General features: G+C 55.5%; 1 protein-coding gene across 3 annotated transcripts in view; it reads left to right on the plus strand.

Annotated features, from left to right (window-relative positions):
• MRC2 (mannose receptor C type 2) overlaps nt 1-15,307 on the plus strand; it is a 28,848-nt gene extending 13,541 nt beyond the window's left edge. For all 3 annotated transcript variants that reach the window (XM_059489317.1, XM_059489318.1, XM_059489316.1), the window contains 24 exons: nt 254-442; nt 1,205-1,359; nt 1,632-1,739; nt 4,079-4,194; nt 4,324-4,472; nt 4,589-4,806; nt 5,027-5,169; nt 5,589-5,691; nt 5,780-5,918; nt 6,168-6,203; nt 6,697-6,857; nt 7,174-7,241; nt 7,499-7,599; nt 7,696-7,841; nt 8,252-8,366; nt 8,444-8,607; nt 8,822-8,930; nt 9,381-9,619; nt 9,706-9,874; nt 10,036-10,185; nt 10,462-10,581; nt 11,066-11,245; nt 11,656-11,682; nt 12,528-15,307. In XM_059489317.1, the coding sequence (XP_059345300.1) occupies nt 254-442; nt 1,205-1,359; nt 1,632-1,739; nt 4,079-4,194; nt 4,324-4,472; nt 4,589-4,806; nt 5,027-5,169; nt 5,589-5,691; nt 5,780-5,918; nt 6,168-6,203; nt 6,697-6,857; nt 7,174-7,241; nt 7,499-7,599; nt 7,696-7,841; nt 8,252-8,366; nt 8,444-8,607; nt 8,822-8,930; nt 9,381-9,619; nt 9,706-9,874; nt 10,036-10,185; nt 10,462-10,581; nt 11,066-11,245; nt 11,656-11,682; nt 12,528-12,748 (3,326 nt within the window). In that variant the 3' untranslated portion in view covers nt 12,749-15,307. The remainder of the gene's footprint in view (nt 1-253; nt 443-1,204; nt 1,360-1,631; nt 1,740-4,078; nt 4,195-4,323; nt 4,473-4,588; nt 4,807-5,026; nt 5,170-5,588; nt 5,692-5,779; nt 5,919-6,167; nt 6,204-6,696; nt 6,858-7,173; nt 7,242-7,498; nt 7,600-7,695; nt 7,842-8,251; nt 8,367-8,443; nt 8,608-8,821; nt 8,931-9,380; nt 9,620-9,705; nt 9,875-10,035; nt 10,186-10,461; nt 10,582-11,065; nt 11,246-11,655; nt 11,683-12,527) is intronic.
• Nucleotides 15,308-15,594: the final 287 nt, after the last annotated feature.

The following is a 15,594-nucleotide window of genomic DNA, read 5'->3' on the forward strand; positions in this document are numbered from 1 at the left end:
CGTGGCCCCCAGGGGAGGGGATGCTCTCTCTCTGTCCTTATTCCTCTGCAGACAGAAGGGATTTTATTTTCTCCCTGGAGCTCTGAAGACACCATTCCTACATCTTGCACTGCCTATTATATTTTGGCCGTGGCTTTCCCACTGCGGCTTTGGCTTCGTCTGCTGAGCACCCGTAGGACTGTGGTCCTTTCCCTGCCAAGGAGAGGGCTGGATAGCTGGGCAGGAACCCTCAGGCTGCTTTGTGTCCTGCCAGACTCGTGGTCAGAGGTGAAGGTGGACTGTGAGCCCAGCTGGCAGCCCTTCCAGTCCAACTGCTACCGGCTGGTAGGAGAGAAGAAGAGCTGGCAGGAGGCAAAGAAGACCTGCCTGCGGAGTGGGGGTGATTTGGTCAGCATCCACACGCTCTCTGAGCTGGAATTTGTCACCAAGGAGATCAAGCAAGGTAAGAGGAGCTTTCTGTGCCAGCAGCCCCTTTCCTGTCTTATGGGGTCCATGGAAAAGTCCCTGGATATGCTGGAGGCTGCAGAGTTGACTTTGTGCTTGTGCAGGGAGCAGAGGTCCCAGGCTGGCAGGTGCTGTGTTCCTTGGAGGAGCCCATAATCTGGGTGCATCCTCCATCCAGCAAATGTAAAAGCTGTTCCCAGAGTAGGCAGTGCTAAGTCAAAACTACACAGCTGCAGCTGGGAATAGTGCTAGTCCCAGCTAGTTAATGTAGGAAAAGATGGAGAAAAAAATCCTGCTGGACTTGCTGGAGGAGGCCAGCAAGGAGGTATAGGAGAGTGGAGGAAGGAGAGGAAATACTACTGCCCCCAGGCTGGGAGCAGACTGGGATGTGCTGGAAAGGAATGGTTGAAAACCAGTAGTTCACTGGACCTGAGCTTGCAGTTCTGGACTTGTACTCCCATACTGCTAGCCCCTCTCCCATACTGCTAGTCCCTCTCTGAAAGCTGCAGGCAAATGTCCCTGTGTTTCCCACTCTGGGGGTCCATGTCCTTGTAATTTCCTACTCCAGGGGTCCATCCTTGCAGGCAGGAGCTGCCCTCTCCTGTCCACTGGTACAAGGAGTTCAGAGCTGAGCCCTGAGTGGGTTTTGGCAGGTGCTGGTGCAGAGACCAGTTCCATCATGAGGGCTGAGGTCATGGGGGGTCTGCACAGGGTCAGCTAGGGGGAGCGAACTTCACTCCCTCCCTTCCTGTCCCGGCAGATGTGGAGGAGCTCTGGATTGGCCTAAATGACCTCAAGCTGCAAATGAACTTTGAGTGGTCAGATGGGACACCTGTGAGGTTCACGTACTGGCACCCCTTTGAGCCTAACAATTTCCGTGACAGCCTGGAGGACTGTGTTACCATCTGGGGACCGGTGAGAGCCCGGAGGGGATGGGGGGTTATCCTGCACCTCTGCAGGGAGTACTGCAGCATGCTCATTGCTGAGGAAGGCATTCCTCAGGGAGTGTCTCCAGCTGGGTTCAGCTAGCTCATCTGAGCCATTGGGATGGGAGGAATCTATCTCATCATCGTTGGGGATTTGGTGTAGGGGAGTAAAGTCTTTGGACCCAGTGTAGAGATGAAGGGACGGGGACATTCCCCAGGCTGTCAGATGGGCTCACTGCCACTTTTTTTACCATCCTGCAGGAAGGGAGGTGGAATGACAGCCCGTGTAACCAGACCCTGCCCTCCATCTGCAAAAAGCCTGGTCGGGTGAGCCAGGAGAAGGAGGAGGATGACCACGGGTGCCGAAAGGTGAGGGGCACATGGGACAGCAGTAGTTCTGGCTGCTCCATGGTTCTGCATGGTGCTTGAGGCTTCAAGGGGACCTTTCCCTAAAACCATTTAGGGGAGCCCTGATGAGCAGCACCCAGAGCAGCTGGTGTGTGCCTGAGAACTGCTGAGCTGGAGCAGTCTGGGGCTGCTGAGCCTCTCGCTGCCATGGTAGAGGAGTCCATGGGAAGAAATTGGGACACAAAACACATGCGTCTGGGCACATTGTCCAAGACTCTTCCCCATCAGGCAGCCTTGGCTGCCAGCAGGGATGTTCATTTTATCCCCCCTTCCCTCTCTTTGTGCTAAAACACAGGAGCATGTGGGAACCTGGCAGGATGGAGGTGGCTGCCAGCCCTACGCCTTGACAAGATGGCAGGTTGCCTCCTCCGGGCAGGGCATGGGCATTTTGGGGACACTAAACCAGCAGATTCTCACTCAGCCTGTGCCCTGCCTCGGTTTCCCGAGCCGTTGCACAGGGCTGAAGCCAGCCTGTTCCCACGCTTGCTGGGAAGTGGTTTTTGTGGTTCTCTGCAAAGCCTCCAAGGACTGAGTCTGGCAGCAGCGTGGCTCTTGAACCTCTCCCAGCCTTTCAGAGCTGGCCGGCATGCTTGTGCCCTGGCTAGCAAGCAGCCGCTCCAGGCCAACTCCCAGAGGTGCTGCTGGGCTCCTCCCGTGTCCCAGCCCCATTTCAAGCAGCTGCTTGGCTGTGCCAGAGCTTGGGGGAGCACAGCAGCCAGGAGAGCTGCCATGCAGAGCCAGATTTGAGGGCAGCCAGACGTGGCTGGAAGAGCCTCCATGTCCACAGGTACTATGGATGAGACACTCAGTGGCAGAGTTCTGCTACCATGTATCTGCGTGTCCCCAAAGCGGTCCTGAGGACTCCCTGTTGAGATTTAACTCCCTCCTGGTTCTCCAGCCTCAGTCTTAGCTTGGCCTTGGGTGCCCAGCAGAGATGCACTGGGAAATGAACTGTGAGGGATAAATGAACCAATGAACCAATGCAAGGGACAAATGAACCAAGAACCATCCTTCCTCTACTTACTCATTCTCAATGAGGACTTTTGCCACTCAGAGGCAGAAGCTGGTGGAGAGGAGGCACATCTTGCTCAGGCATTCGGTTCTATCCACTCCAGCCACTGCGCTGGTTTTTCATGGTGGCCTTGCTGCTTTTTCCCCCTTTAAAAAATCTCCTTTATTTCAGGAACAGCCTTAAAAAGGAAGCAATGAAGTATAGAGGTTTGGGCAATGGAAAGGCAGATCAGGAGGGATGTGGGGGCACACTGGAGCTGAAAGCTGGAGGCAGCACTTGGGGTTGGGGATCCTGTCCTGGTCCTCTTTTAGATCACAGGGACTAGTTGTGGTGCTGTATGTGGGAGTGCACCCTTGGGGTATTAGGGGTGCTGAGGCTGGTGCTGGTTGGGGACCCATCTGGGGACCTTGCATTGTCCCAGGACAGGCCTCCTTTCTTGGTTGCTCAGTTGCATCTATGCTATTCCGGAGGGACCCAGCTTATGAGTCTGTACCTGGATTTGCCAGCTTCAGAGAAAGGCTGTAGGAGCAGGAACTTGGAGGCAAAACTGGGATTTGCGGTTGTTTTCATTTCCCAAAGCTGCTCTCCTGCTTCCTTCCCCACTGTGCTGATGACACTGCACTGATGACACATATGGCATGTGCCCCCACTGCCTTCCAATGCCCAGGGGACTCAGGAGTAGAACCCTAGTGATGCTTTCCCCTTCCAGGGGGTCCATGAGCCTGGAGCCACTTGGTTCCTTGGCTGAGCCACTTCACCCTTGTGAAGGGTGTGTGTCCCCTCTTGCAGATGAGTCCCCATGTCCCTCCTGACTCTGCCACCACCGCTGCCACCCCCAGGGCCACCCTGCTCCCTGCTCTGGCAGAAAACAGACAGTATTGTGTCTCCAACCCCGGAGAGACTCCAACATCAACAAGGCAGGGGATTAAAGCTGGCTGCGGTGGTACTTGCTTTGGACTCAGTCCTGCAGTGTAAAGAGGAGGATTGTGTTCCCCTGCCTGCTCCCTGGCCGGGGCTTGACGCGGGCAGGGAGAGCTGTTGCCCCAGCTTTGAAGCTGCCTGGGTGTTTATTTTCCCTTGTAGCCATGTCGTCTGAGGCCAGGGGCTTGTTGAAGCTCAAAGCTGAGCGGGGTCAAGCTGGGGCAGCTGGGGGCAGGAGACCTCCCAGGAGAAGGCAGAGGTGGTGGTGGGGAACTTGGGATGTTGCTCTCGTGCCCTGGGATTGCTCCCATCCTTCTGGGGAGGTCCAGGTGGGCAGTGGTGGATGTTCCCTGTCACCCGTCCCCAGGGCTGGAAGTGGCACAGCCCATCCTGCTTCTGGCTGGGTGAGGACCGTGTCCCCTACAGTGACGCCCGCAAGACATGCTCTGACTACAGCTCCACGCTGGTTACCATCACCAACAGGTCAGTGCCATGCCAGTGGTAGTGGGTTTGCCCCAAAACAAGCCCTGCAAGGAAGTGACTTCCAAGGGCTGGAGCATCATGGGCAGCTCAGTGTCTCGGTGGACGATCCCACTCTCACTGTCCCTTCAGGTTCGAGCAGGCATATGTGAGCAGTCTCATCTATGGCTGGGATGGGGAGTATTTTTGGACAGCTCTGCAGGACATCAATGAGACAGGCGCATTCCACTGGCTGAGTGGTGATGAGGTGACGTACACTCACTGGAACCGCAACCAGCCCGGTAAGGGATGGGGGTGGGATGAGGACTCCCCCTTCATGGAGGGCAGGGCTGGCACTGCCCTCCAGAACAGTCCAACTCTAAGGCTGGCATCTCCCCTGCTCTTGTGAGCACTCCAGGTTACAACAAGGGTGGCTGCGTGGCCCTGGCCACCGGCAGCTCCATGGGGCTGTGGGAGGTGAAGAACTGCAGCACCTTCAAGGCCAAGTACATCTGTCGACAGAACTTGGGCACCCCAGTCAATCCTGAACTGCCCAGTCCTTTCCCCACACCCAGCCTCACTGCCACCTGCCCCCCAGGATGGAGCTCCGACCCCAAACTACGTCACTGCTACAAGGTGAAGGGTGGTTGGGCAGGTTGGTGTGGGGATGCACATTCCTCCCCTGTGCAGGGGAATGAAGGGGCACATTTTGGAGCTTGCAAGAGGCACTCCACAACCCTGGCTGGGGCTGGATGGCACCACTGTGTCCTGGGACACGGCTGCCTGCAGGTTGGAACAGGGCTCTGCTCCTGTTCTGCTGTTGAGCCTCCCATGCTGTGGGTTTTTGCTTTCTCAGGTATTCAACTTCGAAAAGCTGCAAGAGAAGAAGACGTGGATCGCTGCACAGGAATTCTGCCGGGAGCTGGGAGCCCAGCTGCTCAGCCTAGGCAGCTATGAGGAGGAGCATTTTGTTGCCAACACCCTCAACAAGATTTTTGGGTGAGAGGCTGGGGGCATCAGCGTGTGTCCCACTGCTGGTGTGTGCTTGCCACGAGCCCACAGCCCTCCTGGTGGTCTAGCACATGTGAGTGGATGGATGGATGGACGGATGGATGGATGGATGGATGGATCTCTCTGAGCACAGACCAGTGTACAGAAGGTGCATCAGTTGGTGTGGCTAATGTGGGAGATGCACAGGAAGTTCAGTGTAATTTGGGGATGGAGCTTGGGTTTAAAGCAGCTCCAGTCCTGAGATGTCATGCCTGTTATCCCAATTCCTATCTTCAGGTATGTGGGGATGGCAGGCTTTGAAAACAAACAGAAAAAGCCTTGATTATAAATATATATTTGTAGAGAAGTATAAACCCCTCTGGTTTGAAGGAGGTTGTGTACTCACATGTGCCCCTGGGTCCCCACAGGGAGTCAGAACCGGAGCTCCATGAGCAGCACTGGTTCTGGATTGGCCTGAACCGACGGGACCCTGCTGGGGACCAGAGCTGGAGGTGGAGCGACGGCCTGGGGGTGAGTCCAGGGGGCATTTGAGTTGTGGGAGGGACGAATCTGGTGCTGGTGGAAAGGACCAACACTGCCCATCTCTCTCAACCCCCAGTTTTTCTACCACAACTTCGACCGCAGCAACTATGATGATGATGACATCCGGAGCTGCACAGTGCTGGATCTGGCCTCCCTGCAGTGGATGCCGATGCAGTGTGAAGCCCAGCTGGACTGGATCTGCAAACTGCCCAAAGGTACTGGCAAAGGGGTCCCCAAAACCATCAGCTGTGACTGACCTGGAGGAGCATGGGCTGTAGGGTGGCAGAATCCTTAGGAGGAGGGAGGGTGATTCCTAATTCAGGGACTGGGACAGGTACTGTCACTTCTGGGGGAATTCAGGAGGGGCATCCTGCCGTTGTAGCCCATGAATGGTTTGCAGAGAAGCATCCATGGGAGCATCCCAGCCTGCACCCCACTGACACCTTCTCTTGCCCTTTCTCCAGGTGCCGATGTGAAGGAGCCAGAGATCACAACCCAAGGTGTGTTAGCCACAGCCTTTTGACACGGTCACAGAATATTTTGAGTTGGAAAGGACCCACAAGGACTATTGAGTCCAGCTCCTGGCCCTGCACCCCAGCAATCCTACCCTGTGCTTGAGAGTGTTGTCCAAATACTCCTTGAGCTCTGGCAGCCGTGGAGCCATTGTTACTGTCCTGGGGAGCCTGATCAGTGCCTGACCACTCACTGAGGGAAGAACCTTTTCCTGATATCCAACCTCAACGTCTCCTGGCTCAACTTCAGGTCATGCATAGACCACCTGATGTCTTCAATGGATGTCTGCTGCAGTGTTATTAAGAGGATGGATCCTGGGCAGGGTTGTGGGAGGGAGGGGAATCCAGGCATCTCACTGCAGCTCCATTGCAGGAGAGGGACAAAAGCAGAGCAGCCCAATAGACAGAGATGTGGATGTCCTGTCAGGGTGACCATGGCAGGGGTGTCAGCTTCAGTGTAAGGTCTGGTCTGTGCCTGCAGGCAGCAAAGAGTGGGTGAAGTACCAGGAAGCCGAGTACAAGTTCTTTGAACACCACTCAACATGGCTGCAGGCAAAGCGCATCTGCAGCTGGTTCCAGGCTGAGCTGACGTCAGTGCACAGCAAGGCCGAGCTGCACTTCCTGGGCCAGAACCTGAAGAAGGTACCAAGGGGACAGGAACTTCCCAGGGCACCAGTGGCCATGGGCTCTGCTACCTTGTGGGTGCTCTTCCTTGCCTTCTTTCACCCTTTTCTGGAGGGACCATATTTGGGGGTGCTAGGCTTTGCTGGGGTCATGATGGGTTTGTGTGGTGGCTGGTCCTGATGCCTGGGGGTGGGTTTGGGGCTTAGCAAAGTGATGTTTTTTGACTTGCTTTTGCAAGCTGGGGAAGGGTGTCTGATCCCCATGGCAGCCTCAGTTGCCCCCAAAGACTCTCCAGTCCCTGAAGGGCACTGATATGTCCTCTCTGGGCGTGCAGTTCTCCAGGGGCCAGGAGCAGCACTGGTGGATTGGGCTGCACACCTACGAGAACGACGGGAGGTTCAAGTAAGTCACAGCCACTGTATCCCTGGACATCCCTACCCTACAGTGCCCATGACATCCCCATACCACTATGTCCCTGCACAGTGCTGTTCCCACATCTCAGAGTGCTGTGACTCAGCAGCTGCATCTTGGGTCTCATCCTGGGGTGCTGGGCTGGAGATTCCTCACCCAAGAGGGTAGTGGTGGAAAAAGCTCCCAGTTAGGGCATTCAAGTGGTCCCATTCACCAAGTCACTGCTCATCCTCCTGATGCTGTTCCAGGTGGTCTGATGGATCCCTCCTCAACTTTGTCTCTTGGGCACCAGGCAAGCCTCGGCCCATCAGCAAGGACAGGAAGTGTGTGTACATGACAGCCAGCCGAGGTGAGGGCAGGGCAGGGCTCCACATGGGGCTCTGAGTGGCTGGGGCACTGGTACCAGTGCAGAGGGGCTTCATGCCCAGCCTGTCCCTTCCAACAGAGGACTGGGGGGACCAGAAGTGCATGACAGCACTTCCTTACATCTGCAAGCGAAGCAACGCGACAGCTGTGAAGCCTTCCCTCTTTCCGGTACCTGCTGCCACAAGTGGGGGCTGTCCCCAAGGCTGGCTGCCCTTCCTCAGCAAGGTACCAGTGGAGGGAGAGGGGACAGCAGGATGGGAAAGGGGATGGCAGGATGGAGAGGTGACAGCTTCTTCCCAGTCTTCCACTAGCCCTGCGGAGCCACAGAGAGAGTTGCTGCAAAATGGCAGGATGGAGATGCCTGCACATGTTTTGTGGGGAGTGCTGGGGGGTGCATTTACAGGGATGCTGGGAGACATGCTATGGGATGGTGAAGGTGAGGTGTGTGCACAGGTTTGCCAGGATAGATGTGGAAGGGCAGAGGGGTTGGGGGGTGGCCTGCATGAGGGTGTGAAGGGGAGAAGGACCATTGTGGCAGAATGGGGCTGCAGAGGGTGGCTGAGTGGGGAGGGTGCAGGGCTCAGGACTGGGGTCAGCTGCATCTCCTGGCCCATCCTGTGCCCCTGCGTCTGCAGTGTTTCAGCTTCAATGGCCACAACAAAGGCGAGATAGTGAAGTGGCCAGAGGCGAAGCAGTTGTGTGAGAGCCAGGGCGCCATCCTGGCCACCATTGCCAGCCCCCTGGAGCAGGGTAGGTCTCTGCCCCACCACCCCACCAGGGTTCTATTTGCCAGTGGTGGTCCTCAGCCTCTGACCTGTCATTTGCAGCCTTCATCACTTCCATGCTGCCCAACATCTCCTTGGACCTCTGGATTGGCCTGCACGATGCCCAGGGGGAGTTCCAGTGGGTGGAGGGGGAACCGCTGCGGCACGTGAGCTGGGCACCTGGAGAGCCCTCAGGCTGCAGCTCCTCCAGCCCCAATGACAAGCTGGTGAGGGAGATTCCCCATAGCACCCCCTTCCCTCAGGAAGGTCCCACAGTGCCAGGCCCAGCCTTGGAAAAGGAAAGATTTAGTGGGCTGGGGTGGCTCTCCAAGGGCAGTGCAGGATGCAGCCCTGCAGGGTGGGGGTTTCTGGCATGGGAATCTCTGCTGTGTGGGACAACAGTGCTAGGAGCAGTGCTGACCTTGTGGTTTGGCTGTGCAGACCAACTGTGTTGTGGTGTGGCATGGCTCACCCCCCCTCTTCACGGGACGTTGGGATGACCGGAGCTGCCTGGAGGAGAAACACGGCTATGTCTGCCAGCGGAGCATAGGTAGGAGGGGGATGAGGGGACAGCCCCAGCTCTCTTGGCTGAGGAGCTGTCACTGCCACCCTGGTGCCCCATGCTGTGATGGGACTGGGGAACCTGGGGCAATGGGTTTAGCTTGAGGAGACGGACTTAACTTAGGTGGGTGGGTCTCTGATCCCAGCCTTTTGTGGGACAGCCCCAAACCTGTGCACACCAACCTGGCTCAGTGTGTCCCCACAGGGACATGCATCCTGGTGGACAGCTCCTAGGTGGGGATGGTGCTAGGATGTCACTGCTTGTTGTTCCTGAGGATGTCCCTCTGTCCTTCCCAGTTGCACCAGGATGTTGCCAGGTGCAACCAGCACAATACTGCTAGGGGCAGACTGGCCTGGGTAGGGATGGACCAAAGGGTGACCCACCTGGGATGCAGGAACATCCTCCATGCCCTCTGACCATGTCTCTTTTCTCCTCCAGACCTGGCCCTGAGCCCTGCGCAGGCACCATTCCCCCCTTCTCCTACTGGCACCCTCTTTTACCACAACAGCACTTACCGCATCCTGCAGAAACCCCTCAGGTGGCACGAGGCGCTGCTGCTTTGCGAGACCCTCAATGCCACCCTGGCAACCATCTCCAACCCTTACAGCCAGGCCTTCCTCACACAGGCCGTCAGCAGCCTGCAGGCTCCGCTCTGGATTGGGTTGGCCAATGATGAGGTGAGGGAAGGGGGCAGGCACCTGGGGCACGGGTCCCCAAAGGGATCACAGCAGCCTCCCAGCACCTCCTCCCTGTGGTGTTCCAGGGAGGCCGGAGCTACTCGTGGCTGACGGAGGAGAATCTCATCTACACCAACTGGCAGGACGGGGAGCCCCAACAGATCACTGGCTGCTCCTACATGGACACGGACGGGAGCTGGCGCACAGCTGGCTGTGACACCAGGCTGCAGGGGGGCATCTGTCAGTTCCAAACAGGTGCTGGCCAGCGGCCTGGGGTAGTCTGGGTGGGGTGTGACCAAGGGATGGAGACAGCATCCCACCAGGGACCTTCTGGAACATGTCCTTGTGGGTCTTGTGCTCTGGGACCCCAACATCCTGTGCCCCACCACACCTTTAATATACCATGTGCTTCCCAGGTCACCCCCGCACGCACAAGTGGACCTATAGTGGCAGCTGTCCCAAATCGCTGGAGGACTCGTCCTGGATCCCCTTCCGGGATCACTGCTACACCTTCCACATGGAGATCACTCTTGGGCAGAAGGATGCCATGAAGAGGTGCCAGAAAGGTATGAGGGAGCTGGGGTGGTAAAGGAGGGTGATGCTTCCTTGGAAATGGAAAAGAGTTGGATCCCCAGGATGCTTGTGGGTGCAGCAGAGCCCCCTTGTCCCTGTGCCCCTGTCCAGCCTTGGTCAGCCATCATCTCCTTGCTGTTCCCTGTTAGGGTTCCCCAGTCGTCATGTGGTTCATGGGTGGGTCCTGAACTTTGTCCTGTTGGGCACTGCTGCTCCCTAACTCTATCCTCTCAGTTCTGGGCTTCTCCGTGACAGTCTTCCCTCTGCAGTTGGCGGCACAGTGTTGTCCATCCAGGATGAAATGGAGAATGTCTTTGTGTGGGAGCATCTCCAGGCGTACGAGGGCCTTTCCAAGGGGGCCTGGCTGGGCATGACCTTCAACCCCAAAGGTACAAAGGAAGGAATGAGGTTTGAGATATTCCCTCAGGCACCTCCATGAACTCCCACCAAGTCTGTGGTGAACAGAGGAAGCCCTTGGTGGCACCAGTGAGGAGGGCTCATACCATAGTGTGACCAGGCACACTAGTGTCTCAGGCTGTGCTGGACATACTGCGTGTGCCCTCCTCTGGCTCGGTGGGATAGGAAACCCAAAGCCTTCTTCAAGGCACTGGAGCCTGCAGATTCAGGAAGGTGCGCTGTAGCCCCTGGTCCTCCTCATCACACCACCTCACCATAGAATCACAGAATCATGGGATGGTTTGGGTTGGAAGAGACCTTAAGGCCAATCCAGTCTCACCCCCTGCCATGGACAGGCCCACCTTCTACTAGACCAGGCTTCCCAGAGCCCTGTCACACTTCCTTGTACTTTCTGAACTGGAGCAAAGGTGGGGTGTCCTCTTCAGCTTCCTTAAGCCTAATTTTCCCATTTTCCAGGTGGCACCTTGGTTTGGCATGACAACAGTGCTGTGAACTACTCCAACTGGGGCCAGCACGACACGGGGCCCAGCATGCTTAGCCAGAACAGCTGCTACTGGATCCAGAGCAGCAACGGCGTGTGGCGTTTAGGCTCCTGCACAAACATAACCATGGGGGTCATTTGCAAGATCCCCCGAGGTACGGCCCCCTCTGCTGCTTGAGGCTTCTGGGCTGATGTAGGGTGAGCTAGGGGTCTGGGCAGGATGGTGCACAGCAGAACTGTCACAGTGGCAGCACCAACCACATGTTTTCAGTAATTCCAGTGCAGGGGCTTGTATGGGTTGGTGTTGGAGTTTACAGGTCTCCATTGGGCTCAGTGATGGGCTGCGCCCAATGTGTCTCATTGGCTGCGTCAGCTCCTTGGGGCGGGATGAGGCCGGTGGGACAGTGGTAGAGCAGAGCCAGAGGACCAGCCCAGCTATTCATCACCTGTTGCCCGTGTGGTGCAGCACTGGGAGCAGTGCAGAGTGTGGGTCCAGAGTTGCTGGTTGTGGGAAGATGGGAGGGTGTCGTGGGTATGCACTCACCTGTCTGTGTTGCCATTGCAGTGGAGGAGAGCAGCTTTTCCAGGGCAGGTGAGTAGCACCATCAGCCTGGGCATAGTACTGGGACTGGAAACGAGGACTGGGAGCCTGTGCCACATCCTGACTTATGTAAATAATGAAAGGAATGGGGTTTACCGGTGGGGAATGCCATTCCCAAGTGACTTTGGCCTTGACTTAGGACTTCTCAGCAGCAGGAGCCATCATTTCATGAAGGTGTGTGTCTGCCCAGCTGCTTGCCAGACTCTCCTTCCAGTGCCCACACTGCCTGGTCAGTCAGGGGGATGGCCAGCATGTTTGCTGGTAGGATCCCAAAGATCCATCCCAGGCAGCTGCTAAATGTTCATACACACCACAAAAGACCCAGGGAGTCTGCCCAGCCCCAGGAGGTCTGCCCAGAGCAAGATGTCCACAAAACACCAAAGCAGATTGGCAGAGTCACAGAATATGCTGAGCTGGAAGGGACCCACCAGGATCAAGGATCATTGAGTCCAGCTCTTTAAGTGAATGACCCATACGGAAATCAAATCCACAACCTTGGTGTTATTAGCATCATGCTTAACCAACTGAGCTAATCTCATTCCAGTCCTGTCCTGCTCTCCAGGGCAGTGGTCAGCCCCAAGACTGCCAGAGCTCAGGAAGTGTTTGGTCAGCACTCTCAGGCACAGGGCTGGATTCTTGGGGTGTCCTGTGCAGGTCCAGGAGTTGGACTTGGTGACCTTTGTGGGTTCCTTCCAACTCGGGACATTCTATGATTAAATCACCCTGTCCAGAAACACAGGTTTAGCTGGAGCCCCACCAGCCTCAGCTTCTCCTGCAGGCTGAGCAGGGAACAGGAGCCATCTGTCTGCCTCTCAACAGCCTTTTCCTCCCTGCAGCTCTGCCAGAGAACACAACAACCATCGCAGTGGTTGTGCTGTCGACACTGGCACTGTGCACCGTGCTGGGGGTCGTTGTCTTCCTGTACAAGCGCCGACAGGGCGCAGAGCGGGGCGCCTTCGAGAGCGCTCGCTACAGCCGCACCACCTCCAACCCCAGTGAATCTGCTGAGAAGAACATCCTGGTGTCAGACATGGAGATGAACGAGCAGCAAGACTAATGGCAGAGGGGACGCTGGGGATGGGGATCTGGGGAGGGGGGAGGATGGAGAGCATCATGCATGCTATCCCCATGGTGCACGGGGCAGGGGTAGCAGCAGGACTGGTGTAGCAGGGCAGGGAGAGGGGCTGGGATCAGGGTTGTGGTCCAGCCAGGTGGGCAAGAGGGAGCCAGGGTCCCTCCTGCCCGGCATGTCACTGCCATCACCTCTGGGCTTGTCCCCAGCTGCTGGGACTTTGCCTGCAGCAGCTGTGGTGGCAGTTTCAGAGCTAAAAAGTTTTGAGAGAAGTTGCTGCATAAGTTTGAGAGCTTTCCAGTGGCATGAACGGGCTCCAAGACACCTTTGCCTTTGGAGAAGGCAAGCACAGGGATTCAGGGCCCTGCAGCAGGCTCTTCCCCCAGGAACCGAGCTGGTGTCCACGAAGACATCCTCCCAGGCAAGAGGTCTCCAAAGCTGATCTACCTCCCCTCTGTGTGCAGCGGCAAGGGCCCTGCCAGCTCCCAGCCCCACCACTGTGCCGCTCCTTCCCTCTCTTCGGCTTCATCCCCGCCTCCAGCAGAAAGCAGACACACTGTTGCAGCGATCCTAGCATGGAGCCCCACAGGATCAGCGATGGAATCCTCTCCTCCCTGGCACATTCCTAGGGCTGTGTACAGCCCCAGGGACACTGTGGCAGCTCCCCTGTTCTGTAAGCCAGAGCTTGTCCCATTTTCTTTGATGTGTGTGTCCCCCAAATAACTGCACAGGAGAGCACACCAGCAAAATGCTGGCCCAGCCCCTCTGGTGGAGCGCCCTCAGTACCCCAGAGCCCGCAGGAGGAGTTGGGTGCTGGGGCAGGAGATGCTGCCAGAGATCTGGGACCACCCTCTGTGCCTTGTCAGGCAGGGATGGCCTGGGGCTGGGGTCACTTGCCGCTGGTGCCTTGTTGGGCCCAGAAGGCTGAGGATCAGTGCTCTAGAGTGGGGAGGATTTGGGAAGTTTTGGTGGTTATTTTGAAGTTGGTGGTTTGTTGGTTTTCTAAGGAAATTATGGTAGCTTTTGTTGCTATACTGTACTGAGTGCGTGCTGAATATATACATTTTTTCACACAGCTGACTGGGGTGTGTGTGGTTGCCTGTTTCCATGTAGGGTGTAGCAGAGGAGGAGGTGGAGGAGGAGGAAGGCAGTGTGTGGCTTCCTGCCTGGCTTTTGAGCTGTGCAGGGAGGAGTGGGGGTGCCCAGGGCTGAGCTATCCTCCATCAGCTGCATGCAGCAGCATCCCGGGATGAAGGATGCCTGGAGACAGCGAGAGTTGTTAGGTCTTCAATGACGATTTCCTGCTAGGAATGGGATCCAAAGAGCCCCTTGGACCTCTGAAGTGGGATGACACAGTCCTACAAAAGATGTTGCCTTTAGCCCTCTGCCTGTGATACTCGAGTTGAGGTTGGTTTTGCTGTAAGAACAGGAACAAGAAAATTTTTCTAAGTCTCCTTTTTGACACCCGTGTGCATTTTAAAATCTGTTGATGAACACTTAAGCTGGACATTAAGTGTTTAAAAAATTGTTGGGGGGTGGAATGGGGGAACCGGGTACCACTTAGTTTTTTGTTTAATTTTTGGCAACCTACGAAAACTGCCATGAAATTTCAGGGTGAGGAAGAATCTGGAGCACATAGATCTGCCCCAGCTCCATTTCTCTCTCTCAGCTTTCTCTGCCTTTATTTCATGAGTCCTTTCTAGTTTGGAGCAGTTGGTTCTGTCCATGAGCCCATGCCTTCCTGATGTGGGAGCTAGAGCCTGAAAAGCCAAGCATGAATCCCTTCTCATCCCCAGCATCTGGAATTCCTGCTGCAGGGGTGCTTGGAATAGCATCCTGAGCTGGAAGCTGTGCTGCTGGTGGGGTGGAGGTCTAGGATTAACTCCTGGATGGTCAGAAATGTTAGGAAGTCCTAAAAAATAAAGATTGAGGTTAGGATTGATGGGCAGGTGCGAGGGCAGAGCAGTGCTGAGGGTGCAGCTGGGCAGTCGGGGCTCCTTTGAAGTGATGAGACCCTGCGCAGGGTGGGAGCAGGGTAGCACAGGGCATTAATGGTGGGATGGTGGGGAGTGATAGGTGCTGGAGGAAATTCTGTAAGTGCTGGAGAGGCTGGGAAGGAGGTCCCACAGCCATGCAGGAGTTGTTAAACTTGGCTCTCACCCAGTCCAGCCTGGAAGACCTTGTTTAAGAGAGTTTTCTTTTTTCCTTTCTTCTGGATTACTTTGTAGTTTTTCATTCTCCTTTTTTTTTTTTTTTTTTTGAGAAAATAAATCTGTACAGTCTAGGAGAAATGTTGTCTGAGAAGAGTTTTGTGAGCTGTCGGCAGTGATCAGGATTACAGGGAAACACATATATGGTTACATGGTATCATCTATCACCATTAGATAATGTGAAGAATTGCTTAACAGGACCCTGTCAAATATATATATTATTTATATATACACACACACACACACACACATATATATATATGCTTTTTTTTTACTCTCTGTGGTTTGTAAGTTCCTTTTAGAAACTTGGAAATAAAACTTCCTTACCCACTTATTTTCTTCCTTTTATTTTTTTCCCCCTTCCTTTTATTTGGGAAAAGCAAAACTTGTCTTTCCCTGTGTCCCCAACAAGTAATGACTGTAAAGCTGAAATGACACTTTCCTGCCTGCAGCAGAGGAGGTTCCAAGGTGCCCAGGTGAGGGGGATGTTGTATTGATTCCTTGTGTTTTTTGGTTGCATGTCCCATGGATATGGTGTCTCTGTTCCACTGGTTGTTTTGAAGTGTTGGCTGGAGTGCTCCCACACATCAGGCTTCCCTTGCTTGCACTGGTCTCTGGGTG

The sequence above is a fragment of the Ammospiza nelsoni genome, chromosome 26 (genome assembly GCF_027579445.1).
Source record: "Ammospiza nelsoni isolate bAmmNel1 chromosome 26, bAmmNel1.pri, whole genome shotgun sequence".
NCBI classification, from domain to species: domain Eukaryota; kingdom Metazoa; phylum Chordata; class Aves; order Passeriformes; family Passerellidae; genus Ammospiza; species Ammospiza nelsoni.